The following is a 21,378-nucleotide window of genomic DNA, read 5'->3' as shown; positions in this document are numbered from 1 at the left end:
GAATAAACTGATGCGTATGAGGAATAAATTAAAAATTGTACAGAGGAAAAGATAATTGACAATAAAAAATTTATTTAAATAATTAATTATTTATTATTTGAATCGTATATATGTACTTGTACCTAAATCATCAACAGAGACAGATTCAAGCAGTGCCCCCCCTCCACTTTTTTGAAATTTCGCTGAGATATAGATAAAAAAAAATTACTTAGTTATTATTAATTAAGAGTTAAAAAAATGTTAGTAAAATCTTCATATCATTATAATTCGAATTTTGAAATTTTCTCGGCTGAAATTTATTTACTAAATTTCGTTTGATTCCCAAAATTGCGAAAAGCTGTAAGTAATTTTTTGAAATTTCTATATTTTGGCGAAATTGCAACGACGTTGTCCTTTTTTTCAATTGATGCTTCAATTATTTTTAATTAATTAATCAAATTTGAACATGACTATGACAGTCGAAAGTCATTGAATATTTGTAAAAAGTGTGGGGGGGGGAGGTGCATTGCCGGCAAATACCAAAATCAAGGGTTTTTTTTTGTCACAATACCCATTGGAGTTCGATAAAATACCCGAATTTACCCGAATGAAAAAGGTAAAGCGCCAAATTCAAATTGACAAAAAAAAAAAAAAAAAAAAAAAACAAATGGATGATAATTAAATTTTCTATTGATTTTTCTGTTCTTACATGCAATAAATTATTTTTTATTGATAACAATAAAAGACTTTTATTAAAAATTAAACACTTAATAATAATAATACTTTAAAACAAGTTCTCACGTTTAAGGTTTTAAAGTGAAGGAATATGAAATGATTTTGTTGTACCAGTTAAATAAAAAAAAAAAACATAATTTTATACAAATGATATTCAAATTTTTAAAACTAAAATCCAAATACATCAGGATCACAAGTAATTTATATCAATCTTTTATCACAGTAGATTGATGGAACGATTCATGTCTGATAAATTTGACATTTACAATTATGTTAATAATGATCATTAAAAAAAATATTCCAGATGTTAATATATAGACTGGTGAGGGATAAACTGATATGGATGAAGAATATACCAAACTGTATAACGGTGCACTTCCTAATGGCAATATTGTTTCCATAAATGTTACCAGCGAAAACACTTTGCCTAAATATAAAAAATATATTGTAATTAAGGTAGAAGTACCATTTGGAGTCACTGCTCCATTTTTGGATATTCAATACTTTATTTTAATTAATGAAAAAGTATTTTAAAAAATTCCATCGTAATAGTGTGGTAAAAGTATCTTCAAACACATTTAAAAATTAAATTACAGTCGAATTCTATTAATTCGGGTTCCATTATTTCGGAACTTCCCCTCAATCTTGACCCCCACTACGAGCCGCGATGTCTCCTACCCGATGCTATACATTTGTGTTTGTTTATATCTGCATTATTCATGTAAATGTAGGAGCGCATGCATGTAGTTTACTTTTTTTTTTCAGATGGAGCATCCGTTAACTCGGAAATGCTCGAAAAATCTAAAAAATTTCCTGTCCTCCGTAGACTAACTGTCCGAGTTAATGGAATTCGACTGTATGGTATTGCGTATTTTACGAATCATTTTATTTAAAATTTCTAAGTGGCCAAAAACGGTACTTCTACCCTAGTTAAACTTATTATTTATCTATTTAGTATATAATTAATATGTAGTTTTACCTAAATCGTCAATAGGAGCAGATTTAGACATAATAGATTGAGTAGTAGGTAAAACAATGCCAGCGCACATTCCGAAACAAATTCCCAAGTACATTTGCCAGGGTTTTAAAGATAAAGAATAAACTATACCGGCTGCAAAACCAGATAAACATCCTATCAAAGATTTTGTGATGTCAGTTAAACCTGGGAGAATTATTTTGTAAAGACAAAATTATTAATTCTAATTAAAAACTCCGATTGAATCCGATCGACATTAAATCCGAATTTCGAATCAGAATATTTAACTTATTTCTTAGTAATTAAACCAATTACCGATATAATCTCTCATTACTTTGAGACCACCAAATGTTCCCACAATCGATAAGAGCATAGATACGCTGCTGTAAATTGAAAACTCTATGGTATTCCAACCGAATTTAGCAGTAGCAAATAAATAAGCAATATTCATATAACCGTTGATAATAATTGTAAATAAAGATAAAATAAATAGACAACTCCACAATAATCCACGATTTAAACCGTCACGTTTTTTTATGCAAGTTAATATCAATTGTTTCACTAGAGAAAAATCAAATGGATTTCCCCATTTCTGTAATAATAAATTTAATTAATCAAGTAATTAATTAATTATAAAAAAAATACATGATACTTACGTTAGATTCATTTCTTATAGTTTCAGGTACTAAAAATAATACATAAAGTAAGGATGTTAAATAAAGTGAAGCAGAAATAATGAATAGAAGACTATATGAAGATTTTTGAAATATCAATGGGCCAACTAATGTACCAACTACTAATCCTATTGTACGGCAAGTTTCCAAACAAGCTAAAGACCATGCACGTTTATCATCTTCCGTAGTATCACTTATGTAGCAATAAGTTGCTAGTAAAAGACCAGAACCTAAAAGAGCTGATGGTATAGAAGCTGACAAAAACATCCATGGATTTGAATCAGCATAACTCAATATTGATATTATTATACTGTTGCACATCAAGGCTGTGAATAAAAATACTTTTGTATTGACATTACCCTGGTTAAATTCGAAACTGATTCAGGCTCGCTTCACCTTATTTTCTTTCGAAGTTACCGATTTGCCGACGATTTTCCGATAAGATCTCGAGTTTTTCGACTTAAATTAAATTTTTCTCAACTTTCAGAGAATTTTTCATCTCAGAATGAACTTATTCGTATTTTCTTATCTTGGTTTGAACTTATTCGTCTTCACTTCGAGAACGACAGTCATTCACATTACTTATGACTTATAATTTAAGTCGAATTAGTCTCAACCAAGTCAATTTTGACTTTCTCATCTTAAATCTTGACTAGGTAAACCAGTTAAGTTAAAACCAAGGCGAAAACTCAATGGATTTCATATCTCCGTAAAAAAAAAAATCGAGTTTGTCTTATGAAAAATGACTCTAAATTTCGACTTGGTAAACCAAATCTAAATAAAGCTTTATTTTAGACGCGGGTACTAATGGTAAAAATTCAAGTGAAAATAAATAAAATATTTACCAAAGTAACCAACGGTCAAAAGTGGTTTTCTTCCATATTTATCACTCCAAGGACCCAAAAATAATATAAATATTGCTGGTAAAATACTTTCGATCAGTAATTTACACATTATTATATAACTTGCATGCGGCTGAACAATTTTATTTAATTCTCGCGCTTCTTCACTACTACTATTTGTATGTAAAATATCACAAGTACTTTCGTTTTTTGTAGTTATTTGTCTACAGGTTTGATAGACAATCAGATCAATGAAAACATTGCCTACAAAAATTAGTAATGTTTTTATTAAATTAAGTTCTATCGTATTTTTTAACAATATTTTAAGGAGATGAGTACTTTTTGATTGACATACTTATCATTCCGTTGGCTAAAGATGCAAAAAATATCGGTAGTTCTATGAATACATAACGTCTCCATCCAGTTTTCACCAATTTTAGATGCTTATTGTCCATTACAAATTGTTTGGTAATATATACTTAAAATGACTGTTATAAATTTATGTCTAACTAGCAAATATTTAGCTATTTAATTTTTATTAATACGTACAAAAAATAAACCATAAATAAAACAATTATTATGTATTATCATGATGTTATTGACGTGCAACTGTCCATTCTTCCCTGTATATAAGTATATATATATTTATTTGTTATCAATATTTATATTGTTATGATTGATTACTTCACGAAAAGATAGTGAGTAATTTTCTTTACGTTCTACGATTATCGCAATTTTTTTGACTGCCAGTGATTACCAATGATTATTATATACGATATGAATCACTGAAGCTTGATGACTGGTTAATTTGAAACAAGATTAGTCATTTTATTCAAGTTTTAAAAAAAAAAATTATAAGTTATAAACAAATATACTTCGTTATTTGAATAGTATTCAATAATTTTTATTTATGTTCAATAAATTTTTATTAATCACAGTTCTTTTTAATATTTAATTAGATAAAAATTATTTTAGTTTACATATGTATTTATTTATTTATTTATTTATTTCGAATAGAATAAACGCCGATCGGCTGTATACATACAAAGTTTTTATTACAAGATTAAATGATTAAATGATTAGTTAGCATCATTTTTATGCATGTACTCAATAACTATAAAGAAAATTATTGCACAGACTAATACAGATTAATAGAGTAGTAACAAGTTTTTTACATTAGATGTAAAGGAGGAGAGTGAACCACCAAAGTAATCAAACTCAGTACAACGATTATTAACTAGATTCGCAATCCTGTTTATTGATCCATAACATACGTAGTTTTTTGTTGTCTTTATTGAATGCAGCAGCCTTCGGGATCTTAGATCTGGTCTTGAGCAGATGAAACTGAACTGTTCCAAGATTTCAGGGGAATCGATATATCCATTGATTGTTTTGTAAAAATGGGTTAAGTCGGCACACTGTCTACGACTTTGCAGACTATTTATCCTGTACTAACTGTAAACATCATCAGTATTCCTTGAACGTAGACGGTATGCAATGTATTTGCAGAGCTTGTGTTGGATTTTTTCTATTTTACCTATCATTACATTCGTAGCAGGAGACCATACTATTGATCCGTATTCAAAGATCGGTTTGAGCAAGGAGTTGAAAAGATGAACCAATGTGTGGTTGTTTTTAAAGTCTTTCCCGGATCTGAGGATATACCCGAGAACTTTGTAAGCTTGCGAGACAATCTTATCGATGTGTGCTGAGAAAGTAAGTTTAGTATCGAAGGTAATCCCAAGATCCTTGATCGAGGTAGAGTTCGGAAATTGTTGTCCATCAATATTATAATTGTACGTCCTATAGCCATGTGATCTGGTGAATATCATGATTGCGCACTTATTGACGTTCAGGTTGAGTTTATTCTTGAGGTACCAACTGTGTTATTTGTCAATGTCTAGTTGAAGTATAAGATGGTCAGCCTCACTGTTTATTTTTCTGAATATTTTCATGTCATCAGCATAAAGTAGGTAATCGGATTCCAGGTTGTCCACTATGTCATTGACAAAGATGTTAAAAAGTATAGATCCTAGATGAGAGCCTTGACTCAATTTTTTTTGTTATATACAACGTAATTTTCGTATGGAATCGAAAAACAAATATTGATTTTATTTGGCACAGTCTAATATGTATATCAGTCTGATTGAGTAGCACATTGATTAGACGATATTTGATTGGTTAATCTCAAATTCATAATTCTATTAATTATTATCATTAAAAAATATATTCCAGACGTCATTAAATATACTGGAGATGGATAAACAAATATTAATGAAGAATATATCAAATTGTATAATGGAGCACTACCTAAAGGTAAGAGTGTGTCTATGAAAGACACCAGGCAGAACACTTTACCTATAAAAAATATAATTTCAATAAGTATTATGTATATTCAATGAATTTATAATAGGTACATGATTGCATACCTAAATCATCTGAAGGAGCAGATTTAGATATAAGTGATCGTAAAGTAGGTAATATAATACCACTTAAAAATCCTAAACAAACGTGTAAATACATATGCCAAGATTCAGTAGCGAACGAAAGACATAATGATGCTAAGAAACCTGACAAACATCCCATTAATATCTGCGTAATGTCTGCAAAACCTGTAACAACAATTTATCCGATAATATCACTCGATTACTTTTGAAGTACCCTAGCAGATCCGAAATACGGTAAATTACTGCAATTTACGGCCCAATACCGTATTTTACGGCAAAATATAACAGTTTACGGTAAAAGTGCGGCAATCCTCCGTAGGATTCGCGGCAATACTGCGATATTTTACCGTAATCTACGGTATTTAGAAGAATTACTGTAAAATACGCTAATTTGAGGTAAAATTGCAGCAATTTCCCGTAAAATTCGTGGCAGTACTGCGGCATTTTACGGTAAGAGTGCAGTATTTTACCGTAATTAACGGTATTCCGAAGAATTGTCGTATATTACCTAAAGTACGGCACTTTACGTCATACTGCGGTAATTTACGGCAAAATCCCGCATTCTACGACAAATTTGCAGTAAACTACGGTATTTTGCGGTAAAATACGATAATTTACCGTAATTCGGATTCGCTAGGGACAATTTATCGTTATTGGTGTAAAAATTACCTATATAATCTTTCATTACTTTGATACCGCAAAATGTCCCGATAATTAATGTAACCATAGAAAGACTATTGAACATTGAATACTGCACGATATTCCAACCAAGTTTAGCGTGCGCAAACAAATAATTTATATCTAAACTTCCATCAATTATTATTCTAATCAAAGATAAAACTAGTAAGCAACTCCACAATAATTCACGATTTAAACTATCACGTTTTTTTGTACACGTTGTTATTAATTGTTTAACCAAAGAGAAATCAAATGGATTCCCCCATTTTTTCTGAAAATAATAAATTTATTAGGAATTATTTTACATGGAAATTCATTAATTATTGACTAAACTTACCGTAGGCTTATTCTGAAGAGATTCAGGTACCATAAATACCACATATAGTAGTGATAATGAACAAATTAAAGCAGCAATAATAAATAAAAATGTATAACCGAGTTTTTGAAATATCAATGGACCAATAAATGTCCCGATCAATAATCCAGCCCTTAAAGAAGTTTGCAAACAAGCTAAACGCCATGAGCGTTTTTCTGGAACTGTTGTGTCAGAAATGTAGCAAATTGTTGCTAATAAGCAGCCGTTACCTAATAAAACTGATGGTACAAAAGCTAGTAAAAACATCCATGGATTTGAATCAAAAATACTCAATATTGATAGTATTGTGTATCTACAAAGTGGGACTGAAAAAAAAAATTATATTTTACGATTGTAATAATAATAATATTATCGTCCTCAGTAAAATACTTCTTAATTTGACATTTTCAATGATAGTATAATATCCCGGGAAAAAATGATCAGACATGAACAGGCACGGCCATGCATAATCAGGCTTTAATGTATTTAATACTTCAGACATGATCATGCGTGAACAGGCATGATCATATCTGACATTAGACATGATCATACATGAACAGACATGATCATGTCTAATTTCAGGCCTGATCATACATGAACAGGCATCCCTGGTTAAAAAAAAGAATTAAAAAGAATTAATTTTGCAATATTTTTAATCCTTTTTAATACTCTTAATCCTCTCTCAAATGGCCACGTTACATGGCTTAATCCTTTTTAATTCTCTTTTTTAACCAGGGATGGTCATGTATGAATATTTTTTCCCGGGACACATCAAGAGAAAACAGTTGAACATTCCACCTGGCGCACTGTCTTCCTCCATGGTGGATATACTATTTTTCATCAGATCTGCACCTGAAATTTCAAATTTTTGCCTCTGTTTGAGAGAAGAATGGCACATGAGCCAATTTTTATCATTTGTCTTCTCATAAAAAAAAAGAACAACTTTCTTTTTTCTAAACAGGGCAGGAATGTAAACCTTCGGTGCAGGTATAGTAAAAAATGTTTGTGCAAGTATGGTATGTAATATACTCATACACACCACCCAGAAGCCTTCAGCTCGGGTAACCAATTATACATCCGGGTTGGAATGTTCTACTTTCCTCTCTCGGAGTTTAGTATACTATCGATCCATCGTTCCATAATGGTTATGTTTCTTTTCTTTATTTTTGTCCTAGAATTTTCTGTAATATTTTGCTAACAATTAAGGTAAAAGACCTAGTATCTAATCAGGGAAATAGTTTCCTGGTCGGGTACTGAGACTCTTACCTTATTTACAAACGCAGAATTAAAATAATTTGAAAACTTAACTTTTTAATAAATTGAATTCTAATCGAATGAAAAATAACAAAATAAAATTACCAAAGGTTCCAATTATTAAAAGAGGTTTTCTGCCATATTTATCACTCCAAGGACCCAAGAATAATATTAAAAATGAGGGTAAAATACTTGTCATCAGTGATTTCGACATAATTACATAACTTGCATGCAGCTGAACAATTTTATTTAACTCTCGTGCCTCTTCACTACTACTATTTGTTTGAATAATATTACAATCAGTTTCGTTTCCTACCTTTATTTTTCTGCATGTTTGAAAGAGAATCATATCAATGAAGACATTAGCTGTCAAAAAACAAATATAATCAATTATATATCAATTAATTGCATACGTATTATCATATGTTTTAAATAATGAATCATACATTGCATTCCGTCAACTAATAACAACAAAAACATTATCGGTTCCATTAATCCACAACATCTCCCTCCAGTTTTTATTAACTTTATACATTTTTTTTCCATTAGTTAGAAGAATACTCAGCCGATTACCATTTATTATCAAACAACTATAAGTAAAAAAATAAATTATTGTATTGATTTAATGTATAACTGATCAAGAAATATAACAAAAATAAGAAAATTAGTTATAAATAAAAATATACCTGCGTATTACTGATAATAATATTAATTAGCAGCTCGTAACTTTTTTGGAAGACTACTTCAGTACTTTTATTATTATTATTATTATTATTATATCTTATAATAATATGTAAGTCACTTAATTTTTTTAATCACTTATTTATCATTTATCAATGAAATATTAAACAAAAAAATTTATATATTTATTTGAATTAATTTTAATATAACTGATAATTATTGTCGTGGGTAATGAAAAGTAATGAAAAGTATCAAGTGTAAACTTTCTTGAAGGATGACTCTATAATTCAAGTATAAGTAATTTTAATTTTATGATTGCGATAAAAAATGACATTAAAAAAAATATACGGTTGTAATTTGTAAAAATATGTGTTATCAATAAAATAAATATTAATTAAAAATATATTAAATTGTATGATTACCTTTTTTTACAAACTGAAATATTGTTTTTATATATGAAATGAACACATAAATATTATGAGTCTTACATTTTTCCGAAAACAAACTTATTACCATTCTTTTTATTTTTACTAATTTAAAAAAATGTCGATTAAATGTAATCAAAAGTAAAAAAAAAAGGAATTGTTGGTTTATATACTGTTGGCGGGTGTTCCTTCTTTGGTATATAAGTAAATAAAATTATCTAGTTACTTAATTATTTTTATGACATTCAAGGAATTATTAATAAGTTAATTAACATTGAGTTAGTTGATAAAAATAGCATTTTATTGTACACATAGAAAGTAAATATTAATCCGCTTGGGTAATAGATTTACTAGACGATTTATCTCTTATAAATTTTAAATTAATAGTTATAATAACAATTATTATTAAAAAATAAATTCCAGATGTTAATAGATAGACCGGCAATGGGTAAACTGACATATATGAAGAATATAATAGAGTATATAATGGAGCACTACCTAGTGGCAATAGTGTATCCACAAATGTCACCAAAGAGAATACTTTTCCTAAAAATATAATACACATTAGGATCCTGAATCTAGTAGATAATAAACAATTTTCAAATTTTTTTTCAACGAATCAATACAAAGAAAAACTAAAAATATACACAGAGTGTAAAAAATTTTACATACTATATTTTACTTCAGACCCATGTCTAAATGTAAGTTAATATTAAAAAAAAAAAAAAACCAAATGTTATACAATTATTTTTTATAAATATTTTATATTTTATAATTCATTTAATAATCTAGATCTGGGTCTGAAGATGTAAAATATTTTTACGAAACGATATCCAAAGTATAATAAAAGATGTCAATTAAACTAGATCAGTAAAGCCGTATTTTCTTCATTACAAATAATATAAGACTGATCGTGGAATAAATTCAATAAATAAAATTTTTTCGATTATTTTTCTTAACGCAAAATTATCATAAGTTACACATTTACACGCTCAACGATGTAAAAATTTTTAATTTACACCGCCTAAATTTAACACGATATTTGGTGTAATATTCACGCCGAGTCATTTACACTACACCTAGTCCAAAAATTTTTTACAGTGTATGCATATAAAAAATTAAGAAAGCTATAGGTGCAATTTTCAAATTTTTTTTTTTATAACATTGTTTTTTAAAATCCAAAAATTATTAGACGTCGGCTAAATTCAGTATCATTACACATTTCAAAGATTTTTGTATTTATGATTAATATAATTATCTATTTTCATACCTAAATCATCTGGAGGTGCTGATCTAGATATAAGTGATCGTGTAGTAGGTAAAATAACACCAATAAAAATTCCTAAACATACTTCTAAGTACATATGCCAAGATTCAGTAACTAAAGAAAGACATAATGATGCTGAAAAACCTGATAAACATCCGATTAGTGCGCCTGTAATGTCCGTTAAACCTGCAACAATGATTTATCCGATGAAATAACTTAACTTTTTCAAAGTAATTTATTGTTATCGGTGTAAACAATTACCTATATAGTCTTTCATTATTTTAAGACCAGCAAATGTTCCGATAATTGATAAAACCATTGACACACTACTAAACATTGAATACTGCACAACATTCCAACCAAGTTTAGCATTTGCAAATAAATAACTGATGTCTGAATTTCCGTGAAATGTTATTTTATATAATGACAAAACTGCTAGACAACTCCACAACATCCCGCGATTCAAACCCTCACGTTTTTTAGTACACGTTAGTACTAGTTGTTTCACTAGAGAAAAATCAAATGGATTCCCCCATTTTTTCTGAGAAGAAATAAAATAATTTATAATAAGAAGTGATAAGAATAAACTATGCCAATCGTTAGTCCCCTTAGACATGAGCCTAAAAGTTATTTTCCAGATTTATGTCGAAAAAATTTATAAAAATTTTTGTATTATTTATTTTTAGAATAATTAAAGTTTATTTTAATGCTTTTAATTATGGATGAAATATCATATTAAGGAATACAAAAATAAAATAAGTAAATTTACAACAAAAAAACCGGCAGTCAGCCCCCTTCGACTTCTCATTAAAATGATTAGTTCGATGGATTTCCCTGATTAAACAACTGAATTCGACCGAATTAAAAATTTTAATTCTGTTATATTCTGTCGAATTCTGCAAAACAGAATTCAACTGAATTGAAAATTGGAATTTTAATTAAACAGAATAAAACTGATTTAAAAATTTCAAATTCATTTTAATTCAGTTTAATTCGGATTCAGAACCAGAAATTGGAGAATTATTTTCAAATTAATCAGAATTAAACCGAATAGAATTATGTAAATTCATTTTAATTTGGACAAATTCTGGTTTTCCTGCCGAATTAGACAGAATTAATTTTTAAGTTAGGTACCGAATTAACAGAATTTATCTGAATTAAATAGAATTAAAAATTTAATTCTGTTTAATTCGATCGAATTCAGTTGTTTAATCAGGGTTAATAATAAATCCATTTAATCAGTAAAAAAATTGTAATTATCTGTCTTCAATAGTAGGAAGAGATCGAGTAGGGGTCTGGCAATTGGGTACTTTATCATAACTACTGTAAAAACTTACTTCTGAATTATTCTGAACAGACTCAGGTACCATAAATACTACATATAGTAATGATATTAAGCAAAGTAAAGCAGCAATACTGAATAAAAATGTATAGCCGAGTTTTTGAAATATCAATGGGCCAATAAATGTTCCGATGACTAATCCAGTTTTGACACAAGTTTGCAAACAAGCTAAGCGCCAAGCTCGTTTATCAGGTTCCGTAGAGTCTGATATGTAACAAATTGTTGCTAATAAGAGTCCAGAACCGAAAAGTGCTGTTGGTACGTAAGCTAGTAAATATAACCATGGATTTACATCAAAATTACTTAATATAAAAAGTATTATGTATCTACACAATGGAACTGGAAGGAAAATGTTTTTATAATTAAAAAAAATGTTGGAAAATCCAAAAGTGCATACCTCAATCGCTCATGATATTTGTTAATGTTTTTTTTTTTTATTAATACTTTGAATATATTATTATTTTCGAAGTTTTAATATTAAAATCAACTCCGAATTTCACTCTAAGAGGATTAAATAAATAAACAGTCATTCGCTCAAATTTCACTCTGGATTTAATTCTCGTTCACTCCGCAAATTTTTTGCGCAGTGTGTTAATTATCATTTAACTTTTATTAACTAATTAATTTTGTTTTGTTTTTTCTTTTAGTTTAATTTTTACTATTTAAAATTTTTTTAAAATATTCCCCCTTTTTTCCTTAGATGTGGTTTTTTATTTTTTAATTCTACTGTCACACTATTGCTACAGCCAGTAGTTGGTGAAGGAAAAAAAATATAAACTAACAAGAATGAAAATAAAAAATGGCAGCTAAATTTTCCATGAATTACCGGTTAAAATTATTTATTAATTACAATTAAACAAAAAAATTTAGATAGTGATTTTCAAAAGAGTTCTTGCGACAAAAGTTAAAAAGTTATTAAAAAAAAAAAAATTCGACCAATTTATTATATTTTTTCAAAGTTATCGTGGTTCCAAAGATTCATACCCGACAATTGACAGCACGGATTTCTGGATTAAAGTAATTCATTTTAAATCAATGGAATAATGAATCGACTTAGAAACGGGTCGAAATTATTCCTTAATTAAATATCTTTGTACTAATATACAATTTAACCCATTTTAGAGTAATCAAAAAAGTTTAGAGATGATGTCAGTGAATAGTCGAAAAAATAATTTCAATCGCAAAGTACGGTCGCGCTTGAGGTATGCAATATTACACGGAGAAAAATGTTGGTTCAAAACCTACTAATTTTTATTATGCTGTCGACGAAACTTGAAACAGTAAGGGAAGCATCCACAAAATTATTATGCTCATACGAAAAATTATTATGCTGTATCATAATACTTACTACGCGCGAGACACTTATCGATAAGATTTAATAAAAATTACTTCCATACATTATAATAATTGTGATGCGGCATAATAATTTTTCATAAGAGCATAATAATTTTGTGGATGCTTCCCTTACTGTTTCAAGTTTCGCCGACAGCATAATAAAAATTAGTAGGTTTTGAACCAACATTTTTCTCCGTGTATAAATTATTTTAAATAAAAATTATTAATAGATTACCAAAGTATCCAGCAATTATTAAAGGCTTCCTGCCGTACTTGTCACTCCAAGGACCCAAGAATAATATAAGTAATGCTGGTAAAATGCCTTTAATCAGTGATCTACCAATTATTATGTAACTTGCGTGTGGCTGAATAATTTTATTCAACTCTCTTGCCTCTTGACTGCTACTATTTGTATGCAAAATATCACAGCTGGTTTTGTTTGTTACCATAATTTGTCTACACGTTTGAAAGAGAATTAAATCAGTGAGGACATTACCTGTAAAAATAAGTGTAATTAATCAATCAATTAAATATTTATTGATATTTTTTCATACTTGTCATTCCATTGGCTAATAACAATAAAAATATTGGTGGTTCCATTAATATAAAATGTCTCCATCCTGTTTTGATTGAATCCACTTGTTTTTCACTCATTATTAATTAATTAAAATTTTATTTCACACAATTATCGTTATAATTAGGGAGTTATTGTACAGGTTTAGCGTTAAAATTTAAAAATTGAGAAAATAAGGAAGTACGTCGTAAATAAAAAAATATACCTGTAGACTACTTGTGACTGTCAATTCACAATTTGATATTTTTTAGAAATATTATTTTGTTACTATTATAATTACTGTCATTATTATCATTACTATATAATTATTTTATGAAAAGATAACAAATAATTTTCATGACACTAAGATTATTTTGTTTTCTTGCATTATCATAGTTGATAAATCAAACTTTATAGTTTATATATATGTACGTATATATACGTATATATAATGAAAAATATCAAGGTAACCAAGGACATGGAATAATTAACGTGAGCAGCAACAGCTAATCATTCTATTAATATAAATCAGAAGATGATATAAATTAATTTTAGTTTATTATCAGAATATGATTACCATTTATGAAATTTTTAACAAAATGACTTTATAAAGAATTATTTATTAATTGACTTACCCTAAGATTAAATGATTTTGATTATTTTGTTTTTCCATTATTTTATTTATCTAAGCGACGTTCGATCATAATCAAGTGCACTGAGTAATTGAACAAAAAAAGGAATATCAGTCTTCTAAACAGCGATCCGGTAAAATGATTCATGTCTTATAAGAATGTAAAATTCATATAAGTAAATTATAGCAAGCAATTATCTTATAAAGTATGAAAAGAATCAAATCATAAATTCGTTGATCATAATATTATTTCGAAGTGATTTTTTAAATAATTATACTTGTAATTTTGTTGTCTCATATCCATGATAATTAATTAAAATAAACAAATCACAGTTTCATTAGATAAAAATTTCTTCTTATTATTTAATGTTTGTTGTTAATTTTTGTACAGAATCAAAATTAATGTACATTTTAAACTTATATATTAACTTAATTAGTAAAAATATAATTGTTAAATTAAATTATACTAATTCAAATTACATAGATAATTTAATAAACCGTATGAATTACTTCAATTACTAAACATTAACGGTCAAGAATTACGAATAAATATTTAAGATAATGACATGCTTTATACAGTCTTTCCTCAGACACAAACATTATTATCAATACAACTGACCACTGACCAGTAAAATAATTAAATTTGACAATTAAAATTTTTTAATAAATAATGAATTAGTAATAAAATCTTTTTTTCAAGAAAACTAACACAGGATGCTAATATGAATAACGGTCAAATGGTAAATAGCTGACTTAATAGTTAGTCTTCAAAACTATTAATCACAGATTTGTTTTCATATCATAAAAAATCTAGTTATATATATAAAGCAGTTGGTTGGCAGTACATAAAAAATACGAAAAACTGTTCGCTTGATGGTAAGCAAGATAGAATACATTGTTAAATATAATTTTTTAAGACCCCGACTTAAAAGCTATTATTTTGTAACACATATTCGAAATGTACGCCATTAAGATACCTAATCATTCAAATTGTGACGTCAGCTGTGCAAAAAATATTATTTTGTAGTTGCATGCACTATAGCTAGCGTGCAAAAAAAATTTTTTTTTTTTTATTTAATAAAAGTATAAAAATATAACGGCCTTGGACGAACCCAATCCAGCCAAGTTAACAGCGATAATGTAATACATTAATCAGATCATACATACATCTAGAGTATAATTTCTATAAAGTAACTTACAAACTAATATTATGTTTACATATATATCACATCTATAGTAAGGCACTTGCTCAATAAAACCCCTGATTACCATCGAAAGTCAGAAACACCGAACATATATTACTACACGGAAAAAAAAAAGTAGATGCTGAAACAGGACGCAGTCCTGTGGGAGCAACAGGATTTTCATGTTACAGCAAAAGGATTTTTCCTGTGGAATAAATAGGATAAGGAACAAGTTTTATGTACTATTATTTTGTCCGTATAATGAAATTTCAAAATTTGAAAAAAATTTCAATTTTGAAAAAAAAAATTAACTTCGAAAAAAAATTTTTATTTTTTCCAAACTTTGAATTTTTTTTCAAATTTTGAAATTTCATTATACGGACAAAAAAATTAGTACATAAAACTTGTTTCTTATCCTATTTATTCCACAAGATTTTGTCCTGTTGCTCTCACAGGATTTATCCTGTTACTGTAACATGAAAATCCTGTTGCTCCCACAGGACTGCATCCTGTTGCAGCACCTATTTTTTTTTTCCATGTATGACAATTCCGTATAAGACGCTCGTTGTGTTGACAACTTCGCCTTCGGTTCAGTAGTCAATCGTCACAAATCGCGTCTTATACACAATCACACTCGATATATAAACTACTATTTTTTAATGTACGTGACTCCTTTCGACTGCTGCAAGAATTATTGAAGGTCGGCGGTCAGCAAATTTTAGATTTCGAATTACGTTTTATATATTTGTGGAACTCGTATGAAGAAAATCTTCCGAGGAAGTTTATCTTATGCATTTTTACGGAAGCTGAAAGAATCGCTGTAATGACAATCAATAAATTAATAGAAATCGAAAATTAGAGAATTTGTTAAGTACGACCCAGATTTAAAAACAATTGATTGAAACCCTCTGTTATATAGTTGCAGGGAGGTGAAATAAGATGCCATACGTTAAGATCTGTTGAGGTAAAATCTCAATGTATATAAAACTCAAACCAGTAACTGTCTTTTCTTACAAATTCGAAAATCGTAAATTTTCTTTGATATATTTCAAATGAATTAGAATAGAAACGGATATAATTAAAATAAATATTCCAGACGACATTAAATATACTGGCGATGGATAGACTGATAAATATGAAGAATATAATAAACTGTATAGTGGAGCACTACCCAGTGGCAATACTACGTCGAGGAATGACATTAAAGAGAACACTTTCCCTAAAAAAAAGCAATACATATTTTGACTATTATCCTTGATTATGTTTGTAATCAACTTATAATTGATATAATTATATATTTTTATACCTGAATCATCTTTGGGAGCAGATTTGGATAAAAGTGATCGTGTTGTAGGTAAAATAATGCCTATAAAAAATCCTAAACAAACTTCTAAATACATATGCCAGGATTTAGTAGTAAAAGAAATACACATGGCTGCTGAGAAACCCGATAAACTTCCTAAAATAATCATATTAACGTCTGTAAGACCTGTAATAAAAAAAAAAATAATAAAAGATAAATCAACTTAATTATTAAATAACTTTTAAAAGAATCTTATTGCAATTATTGTGAAAAATTACCTATATAATGTTTCATTACTTTGACACCACCGAAAGTGCCAATAATTGCTATAACTATAGAGAGACTATTGAACATTGAATACTGCACAATATCCCAACCAAGATGAGCTTTAACGAATAAATAAATTACGTTGGTATTTCCATTATTGAAAATTCTAAATAATGATAAAATTATTAAACAACTCCATAGCAATCCGCGATTTAAACCATCACGTTTTGTAGTACATGTTAGTACTAGTTGTTTAACTGAAGACAAATTAAATGGATTTCCCCATTTTTCCTAAAAAAAATAAATTGATAAAGAATTTTTTTTTATACAGATTAATCGATCAGTGATATAACTTACATTAGAATTATTTTTAATTGATTCTGGTACAACAAATACTACATAGACTACTGATGATATACTTATCAAAGCAGCGATGGTGAACAAATAGGTATAACCGATTTGTTTAAATATAAATGCACCAGTAAATGTACCAATTAATTGCCCACCCTGGACACAAGCTTGTATACAAGCTAAATGCCATGCACGCTTTTCAGGATGTGTTGTATCAGAGACGTAACAAGTTGTAGCTAACAAGAGTACAGAACCTAACAGTGCTGTTGGGACATAAGCTAGCAAATACAGCCATGGATTCGTATCAAAACTACTCAATATACATAGTATTATAAATTTACACAACGGAACTAAAAGAAAAACATAATTTACGATTAATACAATAATATGTAGTGTGGCAAGGGAAGGGGTGTTTTGACAAGACAATTCGACGAGAGTAACGTCAATTGGCATATCAAAGAAAGTCTGAAATCGTCTTTTATCCCGTATGATATGATATATTTTCTATAATTTTTTCTGCTAGTCGAATAGAATTATACCACTTTCTCATAGAACTCATTCATTCTCGTAAAATCTCTGCAAGAATTTATGAGAATCTATCGAATTTTATGAAATTTTTAAGCAGGAATTAAACTATTAATTTCGTTAATTATAATAATGACATAAAATTTTTTCAAGGTTTATTATAAACTCATACAATTTTGAGAGGGATAAATTGAGTCAGGAACTGATTTACAAGATTAATAGACCCTGATTAAACAAAACGATTTGTGACGATTAAAACGGTTTTGATCGTTTTAAATCATCATGAATCGTCAATTGATTATTAAAGAGGATTAAATTTTAAATCGTTTTTAATCTTCATGCAGGACCAGAAATTGCTATGTATTATTTTACGAACAAAAACGATTAAAAATTACAATTCGTCATGAATCCTCTTTAATCCTAAAATAATATTGCAATTTCTGGTTTCGCATGAAGATTAAAAACGATTTATGACGATTTGAAATTTTAATTGTCGTTAATCGTTTTTAATCGTAAAATAATAAATCATTTTTTTGAGGATTAGAGGCGATCAAATGTGAACAACCATGACGATTATGACAATTAAAAACGATTAATGATGATTAAATTTTTAATCGGTTTTAATCGTCACAAATCGTTTTGTTTGATCAGGGGCGGACAGAAAATAGACATTTTCTACAGGAAAGAAACCGATAGTTTCAACCCGCTAAATCGTATTAATCTAAAATAAGCTCATTTCAATTGGCTAAATAAGTATTGAAACTCGTTGATTTAATGTAGATAATTTGTAACATCAGATTTAATCATGATAAAAAAAAAAAAAATAATAAATAAATTACCAAAATGACCAATCAATATAAGAGGCTTTCTACCATATTTATCACTCCAAGGGCCAAAGAATAGTATTAATAATGCTGGCAAAATACTTTTGATCAATGATGTACTCATTATTATATAACTAGCATGTGGCTGAATAATTTTATTCAAATCTCGCGCTTCTTGACTGCTACTATTTGTATGTAAAATATCACAGCTAGTTTTGTTTGTTGCCATTTCAAGTCTACATGTTTGGAAGATAATCAAGTCAGTAAGGACATTATCTGCGGGAAAATAAATATAATCAATAATCAATTGAATCAGCACTATCATCTTCTTTCAATAATAAATTATACTTGTCATGCCCATAGCTAATAATGATAGAAATATTGGTGGTTCCATCAATACATAACGTCTCCATCCCGTTTTTTCTAAATTTGTATTTTCATCATCCATTACGAAGTAATTTTAAAATTTAGTACAAAACGATTGATATAAAAAAGTTATTATAAAAATTTCTCTGTGTACTCTGTCGATGTACAACTCGCAACTTTTCCAGAAAATAAAAACTTATTGTTTTGTTAAGGGCATTCTCAGACAGTACCCCGCACTTTTTAAAAATATGCCCTGACTTTCAATTGTCATAACCGAAAATCCAATACAATTATAATAGAAATAAGGTCCCTAATTAGCAGACTGAAATCAGCTGGAAGAGAAACCGAATTATGGTGGTGCCCAAGTCATCTCGGAATCCAGAGAAACGAGAGAGCGGATGAATTGGCGAATGAAGCAAGGCAAGATGGAACTCCAATCGACCTACAACCCAATACCGAAATCTATATCAGATCCATGGAAAGCAGATTTTTGAACATACACAGGGAAATCAGCGAAGATCTTTTCAAAATATCAGGCCATACACATCGGAAATATAAAGAAGACCAAAAAAGCAGATCAAAAAAAGCATGGTTCGAAAAAACAAAATTGAAAAGAACGACTATCACTTTTATTAACCGCATAAGAGCTGGGCACATTTGCACCAACGAATATTTACATCGGATTCGAATAAAAGACAACCCAGCCTGTGAATGCGGTTATGAAATCCAAGACTTGAATCACATATACTTCAATTGTGAACCCTGATTAAACAAAATGATTAAAAATGATTTCACACGTTAAATGTCCATAAGAGACAGGATTAGAAATGATTTGAAGGATTAAAAAGTATTTACAATGATTAAAAAACAAATCATTTTAAATACTTTTTAATCATTTTTTTTAATCAGGGAACTCACTAAAGCGGAAACCGAGAATTTATAGTCTAGACTGTATTGTAATAGCAATTACAACAGGAGAAAATACAACCACCCTACGACATCAAAAACCTGGCATTTACAGAGGATGAAAAAATATTGAAGATCATTACCAAATTTGCAATAGAAATCAAACCTATAGTCAACCTCACACACATAGTCAACGATAAAGTCCATCCGATTACATAAAAAAAAAAAAAAAAATTAATTCAAATCAATGGCGGAAAAATATTCTCGCTGAACATAGCTGCAATCATTCCACAAACATTGGCTGTACGAGTACATTCAAAGGCCAGCTAGGTATTACAACCTAGCAAGAGGAAAAAAAAAAATGCCGAAGTGAGGCGAAAAAAATTTCGATCGTGGAGCACACTCTGATGCTTCGCATCATGAGTCGTGCAAAGCTGTCATAACCATATTAAAATTTTATTAATTAATTAAAAAAAAATTAAAAACTTAATTGAAAAAAGGACAACGTAGTCGTAATTTCGTTGAGATATAGAATTTAAAAAAAATTACTTACAATTGATGTCAATTGGGAGTTAAACGAAATTTGTTGAATAAATTTTAGTCAACAAAATTTAAACATTCAAATTATAAAATTGACATGACGATTTTACTGAAATTTATTTCACTCCTAATTGATATCAAGTGTGAATAATTTTTTTTAAATCTATATCTCGGCGAAATTACGACTACGTTGTAATGTTCCGCTTTTTTCAATTAATGCTTTAATTTTTTTTTAATTAATTGATAAAAATTTGATACGCTTATGACAATTGAAAGTCATTGAAAATTTTGAAAAAGTGGGGGACACTGTCTGAGAACGGCCTTAAAAATTAAAGTTAATAAAAAAAAATCATTTATCGTAGAAACTTATGTAAATTAATTTAATAATTATTTATAGAAATATACTTGATAATTAGTTAATATTTTATAAAAGCTTCATGAAAAGATATCACAAATTTTTTTATAAACTCATTTGTTTTTAAAATTAGAAGATTATAATTCGTTGATTCAAACAGCAATCCATTGCACTATACACTGAGAGAAAAATAAATCAGTTTTCTTGAACAATGGCTTGGTAAGACGATTCAGATGTAAAAGATTTTATAGTCCAATTGACGAGAGATTTAAATTCGTGTGCCGAAATGAACTATGGAATTCGCTCCCACTAGCGAATACTTCGAAACTGCGCATGCGCAAATAAAAGTGGAAGAATATTTAGTACATAGAATATCCAAAGTGGGAGAAAACCGCAAATACCCGAAGTACACTCTCTTGCTGGGACAGCAATTTTACCCGTTTCTTTCTCTCCCGCTAATCGGACTATAAGTTCATATTCAAGATATGAAATATCATTAAAAAACAATGACCCTGAGAATAGCAGAACCGGCAAAAATTAAGCTTGGCTGAAGATATTTAAAAGAAAAATCACGTTACTAGGA

General features: G+C 28.6%; 3 protein-coding genes across 9 annotated transcripts; all 3 read right to left on the bottom strand.

The window, feature by feature from the left end:
* Positions 1–760: 760 nt before the first annotated feature.
* LOC130664245 (proton-coupled folate transporter-like) lies at positions 761–3,818 on the bottom strand. 3 transcript variants are annotated; one of them, XM_057464111.1, is made up of 6 exons: positions 3,562–3,818; positions 3,210–3,470; positions 2,347–2,690; positions 2,006–2,282; positions 1,694–1,846; positions 761–1,141 (listed from the first exon to the last, which is right to left on the bottom strand). In XM_057464111.1, the coding sequence occupies exons 1-6, from the start codon at positions 3,659–3,661 to the stop codon at positions 921–923; spliced, it is 1,356 nt and encodes a 451-aa protein (XP_057320094.1). In that variant the 5' UTR covers positions 3,662–3,818; the 3' UTR covers positions 761–920. The 3 variants fall into 3 exon arrangements, with proteins under 3 accessions (XP_057320094.1, XP_057320095.1, XP_057320093.1); XM_057464112.1 differs by having other exon boundaries at positions 1,694–1,825; XM_057464110.1 differs by having other exon boundaries at positions 763–1,141; positions 1,694–1,876.
* Positions 3,819–4,130: 312 nt separating this feature from the next.
* On the bottom strand, positions 4,131–8,894 carry LOC130664242 (tetracycline resistance protein, class D-like). Its single transcript, XM_057464108.1, has 7 exons — positions 8,627–8,894; positions 8,387–8,530; positions 8,046–8,306; positions 6,669–7,012; positions 6,323–6,602; positions 5,636–5,818; positions 4,131–5,564 (listed from the first exon to the last, which is right to left on the bottom strand). The coding sequence occupies exons 2-7, from the start codon at positions 8,484–8,486 to the stop codon at positions 5,344–5,346; spliced, it is 1,389 nt and encodes a 462-aa protein (XP_057320091.1). The 5' UTR covers positions 8,487–8,530; positions 8,627–8,894; the 3' UTR covers positions 4,131–5,343.
* Positions 8,895–9,328: 434 nt separating this feature from the next.
* Positions 9,329–21,090, bottom strand: LOC130664241 (proton-coupled folate transporter-like). 5 transcript variants are annotated; one of them, XM_057464105.1, is made up of 10 exons: positions 20,846–21,090; positions 18,977–19,189; positions 18,644–18,904; positions 17,286–17,629; positions 16,940–17,219; positions 16,665–16,847; positions 14,179–16,577; positions 13,545–14,058; positions 13,226–13,486; positions 11,651–11,994 (listed from the first exon to the last, which is right to left on the bottom strand). In XM_057464105.1, exons 2-7 carry the CDS (start codon positions 19,074–19,076, stop codon positions 16,369–16,371), a joined length of 1,377 nt encoding a protein of 458 aa, XP_057320088.1. In that variant the 5' UTR covers positions 19,077–19,189; positions 20,846–21,090; the 3' UTR covers positions 11,651–11,994; positions 13,226–13,486; positions 13,545–14,058; positions 14,179–16,368. The 5 variants fall into 5 exon arrangements, with proteins under 5 accessions (XP_057320086.1, XP_057320090.1, XP_057320088.1 ...); XM_057464104.1 differs by having other exon boundaries at positions 18,977–19,170; XM_057464106.1 differs by lacking the exon at positions 13,545–14,058 and having other exon boundaries at positions 18,977–19,170.
* Between the last annotated feature and the right edge of the window lie 288 nt (positions 21,091–21,378).

Source organism: Microplitis mediator, chromosome 2, assembly GCF_029852145.1.
Source record: "Microplitis mediator isolate UGA2020A chromosome 2, iyMicMedi2.1, whole genome shotgun sequence".
Classification (NCBI taxonomy): domain Eukaryota; kingdom Metazoa; phylum Arthropoda; class Insecta; order Hymenoptera; family Braconidae; genus Microplitis; species Microplitis mediator.
The sequence above is the reverse complement of the archived record's forward strand: the minus strand, read 5'-3'. Positions and strand labels throughout refer to the sequence as shown.